General features: G+C 52.5%; 2 protein-coding genes across 3 annotated transcripts; both read left to right on the top strand.

Annotated features, from left to right (window-relative positions):
• The first annotated feature begins 6931 nt into the window (after positions 1 to 6931).
• On the top strand, positions 6932 to 8819 carry MAGIX (MAGI family member, X-linked). The gene is made up of 3 exons (XM_008587141.1): positions 6932 to 7273; positions 7373 to 7544; positions 8270 to 8819. Exons 1-3 carry the CDS (start codon positions 6932 to 6934, stop codon positions 8590 to 8592), a joined length of 837 nt encoding a protein of 278 aa, XP_008585363.1. The 3' UTR covers positions 8593 to 8819.
• A 3068-nt stretch (positions 8820 to 11887) lies between these two features.
• PLP2 (proteolipid protein 2 (colonic epithelium-enriched)) lies at positions 11888 to 14825 on the top strand. Of its 2 annotated transcripts, XR_551548.1 has the most exons (6): positions 11915 to 12148; positions 13229 to 13381; positions 13486 to 13581; positions 14109 to 14199; positions 14401 to 14531; positions 14637 to 14825. XR_551548.1 is itself a non-coding variant. In XM_008587140.1 (5 exons), the coding sequence occupies exons 1-5, from the start codon at positions 12053 to 12055 to the stop codon at positions 14421 to 14423; spliced, it is 459 nt and encodes a 152-aa protein (XP_008585362.1). In that variant the 5' UTR covers positions 11888 to 12052; the 3' UTR covers positions 14424 to 14825. The 2 variants fall into 2 exon arrangements, 1 of the variants encoding a protein (XP_008585362.1); XM_008587140.1 differs by having other exon boundaries at positions 11888 to 12148; positions 14401 to 14825.
• The last annotated feature ends 69 nt before the right edge of the window (positions 14826 to 14894 follow it).

Here is a 14894-nt window from a genome sequence, read left to right as displayed (position 1 = left end):
TCCCAAGCGGCGCACTGTAGCAGTGCGCCACCGGGCCGGCCCTGCATTTATTTTTTTAATTAAATATTCTCGACAATGTTGCAACACATCTTCTACCTGTAGGAAGCAAGCTGTTTCTTAAAGCTGTTCTACAGTGCTGTCATTTATTACCAAGTTACCCGTGTATGCATAAGTTATTAGTATCTGTAGGGTGGCGACATCCACATTCCTCAGGTGTACATGTGTCTGTTTGCTTTCAATCAGTCCACTCATGAACATGGCCCTAAAATAAGAGCTACATGTTGCAAGAACCATCTTATGACAAGGGAATTCAGTGCCCTCAACAATTAACACTATGTCAGCAAATAGTTGCTGTTCATTAAACAGTTTGAACTGTTCCAACAAGGACACAGAATATTTGGTATTGATCTGCCTCGCGTCTTGAGTGGACATGACTATATTCTATTAATATCTCCCAGAAGAGATTAGAAAAGTCAATCTTACTGACGGAAGGTCAAGTGAATACTTGAGAAACAAAGGAGAAACTCTACTTGCTCTTTAATCTGTAGCATTCAGAACCAAGACTGACACATTCACTTATGAATAATATCTTGTTATAGGCTTAGAATCACTCCTAGATCATCCTGTGTTAATTAGGTTCTTCAGAGTTTTTCAACACAGTCTGTAGTTTTTCAACACATCCTGCTCAAATGTGCAATTGTGCAGTCACGAGTGAAAGAGGAAAATACACGAGGTAGATTTTGTGGCAACATCCCATGTTCAGTAGGTCCTGTGGAGTAACCGCGTCCTTCAGTCCCAAGCGGTGGGATCCGGTGTGGCCGGCGACCCCAAACACAGTGGGCCTCTCAGGCGCGGCTGAACCAAGTTTCTAATACAAAACTTGGAGAACACAATTCAAGCTTCAGTGAGTTTTGCAGGGACATAATTCAATCCATTACATTCTGCCCCTGGCCCCCAAAACTCATGTCCTTTTCACACACTTACAAACACACTCATTTCATCCCCCAATTCTTAACTTGTTTCAACTCAAAAGTCCAAATTTCAATCTGTGAAATCAAAACAAGTTATCTACTTCCAAGATACAATGGTGGGACAAGCATACGGTACATATTCCCATTGCAAAAGGGAGACATAAGCCAGAAAAAAGGGGTAACAGGTCCCAAACAAGTCCAAAACTGAGCAGGGCAGGCATTAAATCTCAAATCAGGTACTTTGACTCCATGTTCGACCTCCTCTGCATACTGGTGTGGGGGTTGGGTTCCCAAGTCCTCAGACACCTCCACTTCTATGGTTTTCCTGGTCACAGTTGATGCTTTGGCTCTCAAAGGCTGGCATTCCACTCTAGTAGCTCTATAAGTCTGGGGTCTCAGTGGTGGTCCCGCTCTCACGGCTCCACTAGGCATGGCACTACTGGGGTTTCTCTGCTGCTACTCTGACCCCACATTTCTGCTCAGCATTGCTCTAGTGAAGGCTGTCTGCAGTGACTCCGCCCCAAGACAGATCTCTTCCTGGACCCCCAGACTTTTCGATACATCCTTTGAAATTGGGGTGGAAGTTCCCAAGCCTTCCCAGCTCCGGCATTTCTGCGAGCCTGCAGACCTAACACCACATGGATTCTGCCAAGGCTTCTGGCTTGTATTTTCCATAGCTGTGCATTTAGCCACACCTGGGGCCAATTAGCCATGGCTGGGGCAGCCAAAGCAGCTGGGATGTTGGTGTGGGGAGCAGCATCCCAAGGTGGTCCTGGGCAGTGAGCCTGTGGAGGTCGCCTCGGGCCTGTTCCCCAAGACCATTTTGTCTCCTTAGATCTTTGGGCCTGAAATGGAAGGGTTGGCCCCAGAGGCTGCTGCAATGCCTTCAGAGCCTTTTCTGCCTTCTCTCAACAATCCCATACTTATGCAGTAATCTTCTTAGCTAATGGTCACTGGGCTGCACCATTGCATGCTCTCTACTTCTGCACCACATGGCCAGGCTGCACATTTTCTAAATTTTTATACTCTGCTTCCCTTTTAAATTCTGGCTTTATGTTATGCCTTTGCCGCCACTCCTTGTACCAAAAATCTGTATTAGTCAGGGCTCTCCAGAGAGACAGAATTAATAGGATATGGAATAAATATATGAGAGGGAATTTATTAGGGGAATTTGCTCACGTGATTTTGTGGAAAAGTCTCATGACAGGCCATCAGCAAACCGGATGCCAGTAGCATGGCTCAGTCCAAGTCTGAAAGCCTCAGAACCAGGGAAGCTGATGGTGTCCTTGACCAGGAACCCCAAAGCTGAAGAGTCTCAAGCTCTGATGCCCACGGACAGAAGAGTGTATCCCACCTCCAGCAGATAGAGAGAGCTTCACCTTTTTTTTTTTCATTCTCTCTGGGCCCCCAGCAGATTGGATGGTTCCCACCCACATTGAGGGCAGGTCTTTCCCACCCAGTCCACTCAGGCTCTAAGGCTAATCTCTGCTGGAAACACCTTCATGGACACACCTAAAAAGATAGCTTTGCCAGTTTCTTGTCATTCCTTAATCTAATCAAGTCGACACCTAGAATTAACCTTCATGAGTCCACCCCTTGTCAAGTTGGTGCCCATACTATCTCCTCAAATCATACTTAACCTTCAAATGGTACAATAACATAATAGTTTCACCTAACATGATACAACTATACTGTGTACAACTGAAAATGCATTAATCGCTTTCCCAGAAGTTACCAATTTTCTGTATTAGTTTGTTTCTGTTGCTTATAACAAAATACACGGAACTAAGTGATTTATAAGAAAACAAAATTTATTGCTTATAGTTTCAGAGACTCAGAAGGCCAAAGTCCAGGGAACACATCTGGTGAGGGTCTTGGTGGTGATTTCAGTGACGTAGGGTATCACATTGTGAAATGGTGGAGCAGACAGAGCAGACAGACACAGACTCTCCTCTCTTTTCTTTTAAAGCCCTCAGAATCGGCCAGCCCGTGGCTCACTCGGGAGAGTGTGGTGCTGATAACACCAAGGCTCCAGGTTCGGATCCCATATAGGGATGGCCGGTTAGCTCACTGGGTGAGTGTGGTGCTGACAACACCAAGTCAAGGGTTAAGATCTCCTTACCAGTCATCTTTTTTAAAAAAAGAAAAATAAATAAATAAAGCCCTCAGAACCATGCCCCTGACCACCATTTTTAATCCATTCATTACTGCACTGTCCTACAATCCAATCACCTCTTCAAGGCTCCACCTTTCAATTACCATAATAGGATTTCCCACCCTCTTAACAGTCACAGTGGGGACCAAGTTTCTTTTTTTTTTTTTGTCCTTTTTTTTTTTTTTTTTTGAGACTGGCTGCACCACGCTCAGCCAGTGAGAGCTGTGAGCGCACCGGTCATCCCTATATAGGATCCGAACCCGCGGCGGGAGCGCTGCTGCGCTCCCAGCACCACACTCTCCCGAGTGCGCCACGGGCTCGGCCTGGGGACCAAGTTTCTAATACATAAAACCTAGGGGACACAATTCAAGCTTCAGTGAATTTTGGGGGGGCATAATTCAGTCCACTACACTGGTTGAGGTATAGTTGACATTCAGTTTGATAGGTTTTTTTTTTTTTTTTTGGTCCTTTTTGAGACTGGCCGCACCACACTCAGCCAGTGAGCGCTGTGAGCGCACAGGCCATCCCTATATAGGATCCGAACCTGCGGCGGGAGCGCTGCTGCGCTCCCAGCGCCGCACTTTCCCGAGTGCGCCACGGGCTGGGCCCTTGATAGTTTTTGAATATGTTTACATCCGTGAAGCTATCACTACAATGAAGATAGTGAACATATCCATCCCTGCCAAAAGTTTTCTCCTGCCCCATTATAATTCCTCCTTCCTGCTCCCAAGCCCCCTCCTCCCAGGCAAGTACTGATCCCCTTCTTGCATCATACATCAGTTTTCATTTTACTAGATTTTCATATAAATGGAATCATACAGCATGTACTTTTTTTGGTGGGTGGACCTGGCTTCTTTTACTTAGCATAATTATTTTGAGATCCATCCAAATTGTTCATTCCTTTTTATTACTGAGTTGTATTCCACTGTATGAATATACCACAGTTGTTGATCCATTCACCACCTACTGAGGGACATTTGGGTTGTTTCCAGTTATGAGCTATTAACAAATGCTTTGGATTGAATCGTGTCCTTCCCCTCAATTTATATGTTAAATCTCTAACCCCCAATGTGACTGTATCCGGAGATAGGGTGTGTAGAAGGTAATTAAGGTTAAATGAGGTCAAAGTGTAAGACCATAATCAGATAGGATGAAGAGTTCAAAAATGGTGCTGATGACACCCAGGTAAAGGGTTCAGATCCCCTTACTGGAGAGCCGCCAAAACCAAAACGAAACAAAACAAAAATTAAAGATGAAGAGAGAGATCTCTGTCTCTCTCACTCTGACTCAACTCCATGTAGGACAATGCAGGAAGGCAGATACCTGAATCTGAAAGCCAGGAAGAGACCCCCCTCCAGGAACCAAATTGGCCAGCTCCTTGATCTTGGACTTGCTCTCTTCCAGAAGTGTGAGAAATAACGAAATCGTATATTTCTCATGATTAAGCCTATGCTATTTTGTTATGGCAGGACAAGATGACAAAGACAAGAAATAAAACTGCTATGAATATTCGTATACAAGACTTTGTGTAGATGTATGCTTTCTTTTAGGTTAAACACCCAGGAGTGAAATGGCTGGATCTTATGTGTACGTTTAACTTTTTAAGACAAGACATTGTCAAATTGTTTTCTAAAGTTGCTCTACCATTTTACATTTCCACCAGCAGTATATTAGAATTCCATTTCCTCCATGTCTTCGGCAATAGTTGGTTGGTCAGACATTTAATTTTTATTTTATTTTATTTTTTTTTAAAAGGATGACCGGTAAGGGGATCTCAACCCTTGGCCTGGTGTTGTCAGCACCACGCTCAGCCAGTGAGCTAACCGGCCATCCCTATATAGGATCCGAACCCGTGGCCTTGGTGTTATCAGCACCGCACTCTACCGAGTGAGCCACGGGCCGGCCTAGACTTTTAAATTTTAGCCCAGGGTCTTCAGTTAACGGAGGCCGCGCTGAGGCAGAGCGAGGCCAAGCGCTCCTGCCAGCCGCCAGGTAGGTCACCGAGCAGGTCTGGACGCCGGGCACGGGACCGGACGGCTTCAGTCGCCTGCAGGACTGGGCGGGACGCCAGGTGAGCTCTCCCCTGCGCTCAAAACGCGTCGCTGGCGGCGGCCGTGCGTCCATCTGGCCGACAACTGGCTATGGAGCCTCGTGCCAGGGGCGCCGCGAACACTACGGGGAGCAGAGAAGGTACGGCGGTGGGGTGGGGAAGGGAGGGGGAGAGGCCCCTGCCACCCTCGCCCCGCCTGTCTGCTCCTCACCTTTTCCTTCCAGACAGGTGGTAAACAGAGCAGCTCTGGCGCCCAAGAGGCGGCGGCAGCGGGCAAGGGCCCAGCGACTGGGGCTGGGCTCCGAGGCCCCCTACCCACACCCGAGCGGAGGGGCCGCGCACCAGACTTGGGGGGGGGGGGGGGCTTTCAGGAGTCTCCGGGGAGATGTGCTGTAAGGGGTCTGCCCGCGGTCACTGGGGATACCTGGGCACTCAGGTTCTGCAGTGAATTAGGGGGCCCTGGGGATCTGTGGAGGGAGAATCTGGAGGTATGTGGGCCATGTGGGGAAATGGGGCCTCTGAGGGAATTCGTGGGAGTATCAGGGGTTGCCTAGAATATCTGGAGGGGGAATGGGGGGTCCCGGGGCTACGGGGTGCAGGCCGTGTTCTCTCGGGATATCTGGGCGAAGCAGGGTCCCCAGAGATATTGCGGGGGAAGTTTGGCATGAGGATTACTAGGGGGCAGTCGGAGACCTCCAGAGAAATTCATAGGGTGTTCGGAGGTGTCCAGGACCATTGCAGTCAAATAAATAACTCCAGGGACATCGTGGGGGCAGGCGGGGAGCCACGGTCGTCCCCGCGAAGGTCGGGGGTCGTGGGAGAGGAGAGGGACAGTCGGCAACCTCTGGCACTATCGAGGAAGTGGCCGGGGTCTCCGGGTATCTTGAGGGGCATAGCTAGGTCTTCGGACGCCTGGCAGCGTGGGAGTTCGCCGAGAGTGAGGGGCGGCGCTGACCCGCGCCTCTCTCCCCTGCAGGCCGCAGCCTCCCTGGGTGGGGCCAAGGGGTGTGACTTGGGAGGGCGGGGCTCCGAGGGTGCTTCGAGGGGGCGGGGCCTTGGGATTATCCTAGAATATTCCTTCAGAGTTGTTGCAGTAGGGGGCTGCCAGAGAAGATTAATTGAGGGTGCTGGGCCGGATCGTTATTCCGGCCAGCGGGGCTTCAAACGTCATTTCTGAGGAGGCGGAGCCTGGAGAGTGCTGGGGGTGGGTAGTCAGCAAAGGGGCGGGCCTGGAATGCTAGTCAAGGGGTGGAGCCTATAAGTGCATGGGGTGGGGCTAGAAATGTCAGGCATGGGATGAGATTTAGAGGGTGATTAGAGGGCGGGGGCCTAGAATATTGAGGGGAGGGCTAAGTCCTGGAGTAGCACCCTCCAGGGTGGGCCTCAGGGTGTTATATGAGGGGTGAGGCCTGCGTGTCATTAGACGGTGGTAGGAAGGTCTGGAGGTCTATTCAAATTGCAGGGCCCAGGAGTATTTGTTAATACGGTGGCAACAGGACAGTTATTCGAGTGGTGGGAGCCTTTAAGATTACTTCAGGGGGTGGTGCCGAGATAGCTAAATGGTGGTCGAATATGTACTCATATATGAGTTGTAGATGCTAAGCAAGAAGATGAGTCTAGTATGTTAATTCAGGGAGCAGGGTCTAGGTAGTTTCCTTGGCGTTTCCCCTGATAGCCCTCTCCGCCACTTTCATCCCCCAGCCGTTAGCTCATTGGACTCTGCAGACATAGAGGTCACAGACAGTCGCCTGCCTCATGCCACTGTTGTGGAACGCCCGTCCCAGGTACCACATTATCCTTCTATTCAAGGCCACCTGCCTAGGGGCTGGTTATCTATGTACACCCGTGTCCTTACTCCAGCATCGTCGGTCAGAGAATCTGGGTACGTTTACAGCGCCTCCCCGAGTGACCCAGGGTAAGGCACGTTTTGCTTCAAAGCCGCTCCAGGCCTCTGGCCGGTTCTGTGTGGATCTGGTCCGCGATTCCGTAGGCTTTGGCCTCACCTTAAGTGGGGGCCGAGATGCTGCTGCGGACGCTCCACTGGCCGTGCGCGGGCTGCTAAAGGACGGGCCAGCACAGCGCTGCGGTCGTTTGCAGGTGAGCCCTAATACACCCTCCATTCGTAGGTACTATCTCTACCTTTGTGGAAGTGCTCTCCATTTCTCCTTCCTACAACACTGCCTCGTGATCTTTCAGGCCGGCGACCTAGTGCTCCAAATTAACGGAGAGTCAGCGCTGGGCCTCACCCATGCCCAGGTCGTGGAGCGGATCTGCGCTGGAGGACCCCGGCTTCACCTTGTGCTCCACCGGCCTCTTGAGACCCACCCCGGCAAGCCTGAGGGGGTGGGAGGACCCCAGAAAGGAGATAGTGGGTTTCCCAGGGGTGAGGGGGTCAGGGATCTGTGAGAAGGAGAGGTTCGCAGAGTGGAGAGGCTGGATCCTGGTTGGAAAGGGTTTGGTGGGATCTTCCAAGGGTCATGGTATTCTCAAAAGCAGGAACACGGAGGTGGGCCGGTCCTAGTATAGGAATTTCAGAGGGGAGGCTTTCAAGGTACTGGGAGGGGAAAGGAGGGAAGGAGTCTGGGGTAAAAGAAGATGTTCAGGAGGAAGGGTCTTAGTCCTCAGAGGGGAAGGCAGAGTAGGTCTTAGCTGGGAGGAGATGGAATGGGGATCTAGAGGATAGGGGGTCTAGTGCTGAAAGACAAAGGGTTCATTAGGGAAAGGGTTGGCGCTGAGCTGTGCCCCTCTCCCCTACAGGCCGCAGCCTCCTTAACTAAGGGAGATGGAATGAAAGAGGGGGGAGTCAGAGGTCCCAGATGTGAGGGGGTTGTTGTCCCAAGGTCAAGGTCGGGTTTGATTTCCTTTGGGGATTGTGGGAAATGATTTCTAGGGTTATGTCCTGAGAGGAGGGGTCTTGTGAGAGATGTCAGGAGTTATGAGAGGTGGTGCCAGTTCCTGAAGGGCACCTCCAGGCCTTGAAGGGAGGTTTCTCTAAGGGGTCTCTGTCTCCCAGAGCCCTTGGGCTCTCCTGTCCACCCTTGGCCAAGGGCCCAGGTTTCCACTCCCCATCCCACCACCCAATCTAACCCACAGTTCTGCCATCCCCAGTTCGCAGCCCAGATCCTAGGGGGCTGGAGTTGATGAGGTCTGGCAGCGGCAACAATTCCCCAGTTCAGCACCCTCGATCCCATACAAAGCTCAAGACCCAGGGCAGCCCGGAGCCTGGTCCAGAGGCTGCGGCGGACAGCACCGCCATTCTTCTTCCTGAGCGCCACACGGAGGACCCCGACAACCGTATCCCCGGTTCCCCGGGGCCCTGGCTGGTGCCGAGCGAGGAACAGCTCTCGCGGGCCCTAGGGGTCCCGAGGGCTGCGCAGCTTGCTCAGGAGATGGCAGCGGGAAGGCGGAGGCACTGAGCATACATCAGACGACTCCATTCTCACTGGGTACGGCCCGACCTGGATTTTTCGTGCCCCTCCGGCCTCTTCGCACTATCATCGCCCCAAGAGCTTCCATTTGGTGTGATCCCCCCTCCCGCTGCACAGTTGATTGGCCCACACTCAACTCGCAGCGTCAGTGGTGCGGCCCTCCCAGACCCGCCAGCCCAGAGCTTGTTGGTTCAGGCGGGGGAGGTAATAAAACGGTTCCATCTAGTCTTGACTTACCGGGTGCTCCCAGGCGGGGTGGCGCCGCACAGTTCGCCCTGTCAAGTGAGGGGGTCGTTACGGTTTCGAGGAGGGCCTCTTTTTGTAACCACCTCCAAGCTTCGTGCTGTTTCTTTCATGCTTGCAGCTGCGTCTTTACTTCTGCCGGTCCTCAGTCCGGCGTACTTTCTCCCCACTCCTTTCTTCTTTGCCAACTCCTGCTTATCTCCCCATTCATTCATTTCACGTTTTTGGAGGTGTGCAGGGGTTCACACATAATTATTGCTCATGGCGTGGGGAATGCAGAAGTGGGCCTGCTGTTGTGGCGGGTGTGCCCCAGTATACCCACAGACCTGGCTCGGGATCTTCCAGACCCTCAGCTGACGTCGGGATAGCAAGGCTAGAAGCAGGGCGGCTTCCTTCGCCAGTAGCCTGCGGTCTCCCACTTCCGGCCTAGTCGGCCAGCTTTCTGGCATAGAGACTGCCACCCTCAGGGCACGGGCTGGTGCCCTGGAGCCCACTTTGGGGCGGAGCCGGGAAGGTGTGAGTCAGCGCCCCCGGGTGGCCCGGGCTAAAAAAAGCTGTTAGAATCTTTGGGCCTCGCCCCCTTTTTCCGTAGATGGTGATGAACTGCGGCTGGCCGGGCTTGTGTGCACATGCCATACGCTGGGCGTTCCCGGTCCCCAGAGAGGCCCAGAGTTTCCTCCAGCTTGAGAACAGAGCCCCACAGCCAGGGCTTTATATGGCCAGTGGGACTCCAACCAGAGTAGCCCTGAGGCAGGCTCTGGCTAAAACCAGTAATGTCCAGTCACCTCCGCTGTCACCACATCCTGAGCACTCGGCCCCATCCCCCCAACGAGTGAAGCTGTGGTCTGCCAGGAAAGGGCAACTTTCGCCCTGATGGGGAGGGGGCGGGGAAGGGAGAGAGAAATTAAAGAACCAGAGAGCGAGAGCCCAGTGTGGCTATGGCGCTGGAGAGGAGAAAGTGACTGCAAAGCTGATCTGGATGCTGGAGTATGAAAAAGTAAAGAGGTGAACACTTGAATGATTGGCACTGCAGGCATTGTGGGGGTGTGCCGGGGAGCTTCCAGCTACCCCTGACTCAGAACCTGGTGGAGGTGTGCCTTTACAGAAGTCAGGAAAGGGCTCTACAGCCCCAGTCTTATAAACATGGTCACACCCAGGAGACTAAGTATAGTAACCCCAGCCACCATTTACTTAGCCTTATCCCTGCCACTGGCTTTATTGCAATATTTATTTTCTTGTAGTTACCAGTCTACTCAACAACCCTGATATGTCCATTTCACAGAGGAGGAACGTGAGGTCCAGAGAGTGCAAATAGCTTGAGGGAGGGGGTTGAAGCAAGATTTAATCAATTCCTGATTCCCAAGCCTGTTCCCTTAATCTCATCTGCATTTGGCAAGTATTAATTGAATCCCAACTGTATACTTGCACTGTAATAGGTACTGTGGAGAAGCTGGGAGAAGAAGACACGAAGATTTCGATCCCTGTGTAGCTGATGTAACGGGGGTAGACAGATGTCAGACAGGAAAGACAACAAAATGAATAAATAAAAGATAATTAAAAAAAAGAATTTCAGAGAGAAGTGAGTTACGAAGATAGCAGAAGGAGGTTATGTTGGGGGAGATAATGGTGGGCTGCTGGCCTCTTTGAAGATGAAACATTTGAGCTGAGACCTGAATGACCAGAAGCTGGATGTATGAAGAGGTGGGGGAAGGGCATTGACAGCAGTGGGAACAGCGAGAACAAAAGCCCTAAGATGGAGCAGGATTTGTCTTGTTCCAGAAACTCAGGCATGTCCTCACAGAGTTGGAAAGCACACACTCAGCACTGGGAAAAGTGTTTCATCCCTTCCACTATTCGATCACTCTTTCAGCAACTTGGGCTGAAAGAGAGGAGCCTCTTCCTTAGTTTTGAGGGGTCCTGTGTTGGGGGGGACCAGACAGGACCTTGGGTTGAACTCTCCTGGCCTTCTAGCTATAATTTTCCCCACCTCAAATGAGGTGAGAATAAAACCAATGTCCAGTCTGAAAAGTGTCCCTCAGCACACCTTGGGGATCCTGATTCCAGGCAACTAGATGCATGTCTCATGCAAAAATTGAGGCTGAACCAGGAGAAATTACTTGCTCAGGGTAACACACTCTGCAAATGTCATCAGCTTTGTCACCCAATCTTGCACTCCAGGAGCCATCACCTCACCTTGCCAACCTCCCAGCAACAAATTTATGCTCCTTTCATATTCCTCACCTAGGGCTGGGCTGACTGACCCTTCTTCTCAGCACTGAGGACCAGGACTTCCCCGGGATTGCAGAGCACAGAATCAGACCCTGGGCTCCCTGGCTCTAACACTATAAACAGGGTCTGCTCCCATTTACTGAGTAGCTCGAAGCTCACCAGGCCCTGTTCTTGCTCAGTTTTTGCACTGGCATGGCCTCATTCTTATCGCTGCTAAGAGGTTTATTATTCCAACATCCACGATCCTTTATCTGCAACTCCGGAGTCCCCAAAGCTCTGGAAACCGAGCTTTTCCCCACAATTTTGGAACCATTTGGCTACAAAATTTGACCTGACCTAACGAGGAAGAATTGTCAATCCTTACTTATCCTGCTTATTGTGAACATTCCTTGAGGAAATATTAACGTGTTTTTTTTTTTTTTACGCGGCAGCCCCAGACCCTGCTGAGAGTGTTAAGAAATATACTGCATATGTACCAGGAAAACTTTATAAAATCCAAAATATTCCGAATTCTGGAAACATACCTGGCCCCGAGTCTTTCGGTTTTAACCAATGCCTCGGCTGTCTGCGGTGTTTTCAGCTAAGGAAACTGAGTCACTCCCTCCAAAAGCCAGATTCTCACGGTTCTGAAGCAGCGCGGGGCACATTTGTATTCTAAAAAGGCGAAGGGTCTCGCCATTACTGCGCCTGGTACTTGGAGCTGCCAAGCACCCCGGAGATGGGGCGCCCCGGGGGGCTGCGCGCCGGCCGGAGTATCCCTGGCGGGCGAGGAGAGGGGCTTCCGGGGCGGCAGCCACCTGGCCCAGCCCCCTCCGGCCCCGCCCGCTTCTGCTCAGCGCGGTGATTCACTGCCTCCTTCGCCCCGGGGCCCCCCTTCCCGGCCAGTCGGCGGGCAAGACTGCTGGGTGTGCAGCGTCCTTGAACCCACGAGCGAGCGAGCAGACCCTTCGCGCCCCCAGGGACTCCTGCCCACGCCATGGATGATTCCGAGCGCCTCTCGGCCCCCGGCTGCTGGGCAGCCTGCACCAGCTTCTCGCGCACCCGAAAGGGAATTCTCCTGTTTGCTGAGATTGTGAGCGTCCAGGGCAGGCGGGGGGGCAAAGGCGGGTGTGGTGGCTGGACCACGCGGAACTGGACAGTCCAGGGTGAGGCAGGCACGTGGCCGGGGCGCTGGGCAGTGGGGCGCAGGTGGGGGAATTCGTGGCGGAGGCCCGAAACCAGGGGCGCAGGGCCAGTAGGTGGAGTTTGGGGAAGGTGGTCAAGAGCTGGTGGCCCCCAGGGAGTGAGGCGAGGAGCCTATAATGCATGTCGAGGGGGGACTTCGTGGTGGCAGCCCGCACGGACTCATCAGTGGACGCATCGAAGGGGTCCCGGGGGGCTGGGAGGTGTGGGCTTCCCGTGGCAGGGCGTGGCGCGGCCTCGGCACTGGCAGGCGGGCTGGCAGCGCGCCCAGGGGCGGGGCCTGTTGGGGTGGGGCTCCGCGCGCTGGTCCCGCGGGGTAGGGCGCTCCGCTCTTGCCAGTTCTTGCTCGCCCTTCTGGGGCCTGGCGGGAGGTCCTTAGCTCTTCGGGCCGCTTGGGAGCCTCGTTTTCCCACCCCTCTCAAAGTGGGCGCCACCTTCGAGTCACTTGTAAAAGAGGTGCGGCGCCTTTAACGGAGCCCGGCCCCTCAGGTGTAACTCTCACTGCTTCCCAGAGGGATTGCTCGGGGAACCGCACGTCCCACCCCCTCAAGGCCACGAAGGTGGCGCCAGCGGTGCTCACAAAACACCTGGCAGAGCCACTCCTCTCAGACCGCCCATATGCTAGCAAGGAAAAGGAGGGAAACTGAGGCACCCAACTCTACTCCTTGCTTTTTGGGTGACCCTGGGCAAGCCACTTAACCTGTCTGTATCTCACTTTTCTCATATATAAAATAAAGATGCTAAAAATGGTACCCAGCTGATTAGGTTGCTGTGATGATTAAGTGAATTAATACTTGTAAAGCTCTTAGAACAATGTTTACAACACGGTGAGCACACAAAAAGTGTTTAGCTATCATTGTGTGTCATTTTCCTAGTCCTGGTAGGCATCTGAGTTTGAGGCCCCCAATTTAAACCAATTCCCTCAGCCATGGGAGCTGATCAAGACCCCTTTTCTATGTCACCCCTCCAGATATTGTGCCTGGTGATTCTGATCTGCTTCAGTGCCTCAACACCAGGGTACTCCTCACTGTCAGTGGTTGAGATGATCCTTGCTGCTATCTTCTTTGTCATCTACATGTGTGACCTGCACACCAAGATACCATTCATCAACTGGCCCTGGAGTGTGAGAAAGGGGCCAACAATGGCGAGGCTGGGGAGGGGCCCGAGCAGGTGAGATTGCCCGGGAGCTCTGGACGCTCACCTCCCTCTTCTCCCTACATCTCACAGGATTTCTTCCGAACCCTCATAGCGGCCATCCTCTACCTGATCACCTCCATAATCGTCCTTGCTGAGAGAGGAAACCACTCCAAAATCGTTGCAGGGGTAAAGGCCGTGGAGGCAGCTCCAAAGCACAGAGAGAAGGGTTTGAGGATCCAGAGGCCATTTCTGCCTCTACTTCTAGCAGAACGTGTGTGACCCACAGCAGGCTACACTTGCCCTCAAGGCTTGTAGGAGTGACTGGCCCAGGCCCTGGGTTTGCCTCTCAAGTTCATTTGTTGTAAAGGGCCATCCCTTTTTCGACACAGGGACCTTTGTGGGAAGTACAAACAGGTTGCCCCTTCAACACACTAGGCTACCATCTGCCAGAACTTTGTCTCAAATGTAATGGGGATGGTTCCCTCAACGTATGGGCCCATCGTGTGGCTGCCCTGTGTTGAGGGGTACTAGGAGGGAGGGTGGGGTAGAATCCAGTTTCCTGGCCTTTCCCTGTGGCTCCCTGCTTTCCCAACCTGGGGCTTGAGTCGCCATCCTGCATGGGGCAGTCACTGGAGGTGGTGGATACAAGGAGGTAAGAAGCTGAGTAGGCTGACCACCTGATCCACCCCCCTTATTCTCATCCCACCCCCCAGGTACTGGGCCTAATCGCTACGTGCCTCTTTGGCTATGATGCCTATGTCACCTTCCCCCTTCGGCAGCAAAGACATACAGCAGCCCCCACTGGTAAGTGTGTATGTGTGTGGGGGGTGGGGGTGCTGAGAGGGCAGAGGAGAAAGGGAAAGGGATCCCCGAAGATATGAATGCCAACTCTGCCCCTTATTTGTGCTTATGGTTTTTATACCAATAAGTACTATAAGCTTCAGTATTCTTGTCTGTAAAATGGGCATATGGATCCAGCCAATGCTTTTTCTTCCTCACCTGCAGACCCCGCAGATGGCCCGGCATAGGCAAATTCCCTTCATTCTGCAGCCTGCAAATAACTCCTCCATCGAAGTAACTCCTCCTCGCCCCTAGAACAACACTCCCAGCCAACCAATTCCCAGCCCCCTATTGAGGTAAAAGTGCCTTTATTGGGAGAATTTTGTCTTCCAGCCTGCCAATCAACCCTCCTGGGCATGGCCACCTTTATGGGTGTACCTAGGTCCCCCTTCCTTCTGCAGTATCCAAAAGGAGACACCAGTTCTGCCTGGACCACGCCCCCATCTAAGCCACAAAATGCGGGAGGAGGGTACCTCAGACTTCAGACTCCAGGCCCCAGGTTGGGACCCACTCCAAACAACCTCCTCGGTGTGAGGGGTGGTTCTATGGAGGGATAAATAAATAATAATAAACAGATTGTTAAAGTGTGATAATGAATAAAGTGATCCTTTGATCTTATGTGGATAAATCCCAGGCATCAGGAGGGGGAAATGAGGGGG

Source organism: Galeopterus variegatus, unplaced genomic scaffold (genome assembly GCF_000696425.1).
Source record: "Galeopterus variegatus unplaced genomic scaffold, G_variegatus-3.0.2 Scaffold4257, whole genome shotgun sequence".
Taxonomy (NCBI): domain Eukaryota; kingdom Metazoa; phylum Chordata; class Mammalia; order Dermoptera; family Cynocephalidae; genus Galeopterus; species Galeopterus variegatus.
This window is presented reverse-complemented; position numbering and strand designations above follow the sequence as displayed.

Bases quoted from the DNA above. Each gene is read 5' to 3' on its own strand.
- MAGIX (XM_008587141.1), top strand. From the start codon at position 6,932: ATGCCACTGTTGTGGAACGCCCGTCCCAGGTACCACATTATCCTTCTA. The intron at 7,274-7,372 runs GTGAGCCCTAAT...GTGATCTTTCAG, and splicing joins AGCGCTGCGGTCGTTTGCAG to GCCGGCGACCTAGTGCTCCA. The intron at 7,545-8,269 runs GTGGGTTTCCCA...TCTAACCCACAG, and splicing joins AGGACCCCAGAAAGGAGATA to TTCTGCCATCCCCAGTTCGC.
- PLP2 (XM_008587140.1), top strand. From the start codon at position 12,053: ATGGATGATTCCGAGCGCCTCTCGGCCCCCGGCTGCTGGGCAGCCTGC. The intron at 12,149-13,228 runs GTGAGCGTCCAG...TCACCCCTCCAG, and splicing joins TTCTCCTGTTTGCTGAGATT to ATATTGTGCCTGGTGATTCT. The intron at 13,582-14,108 runs GTAAAGGCCGTG...CCCACCCCCCAG, and splicing joins ACTCCAAAATCGTTGCAGGG to GTACTGGGCCTAATCGCTAC.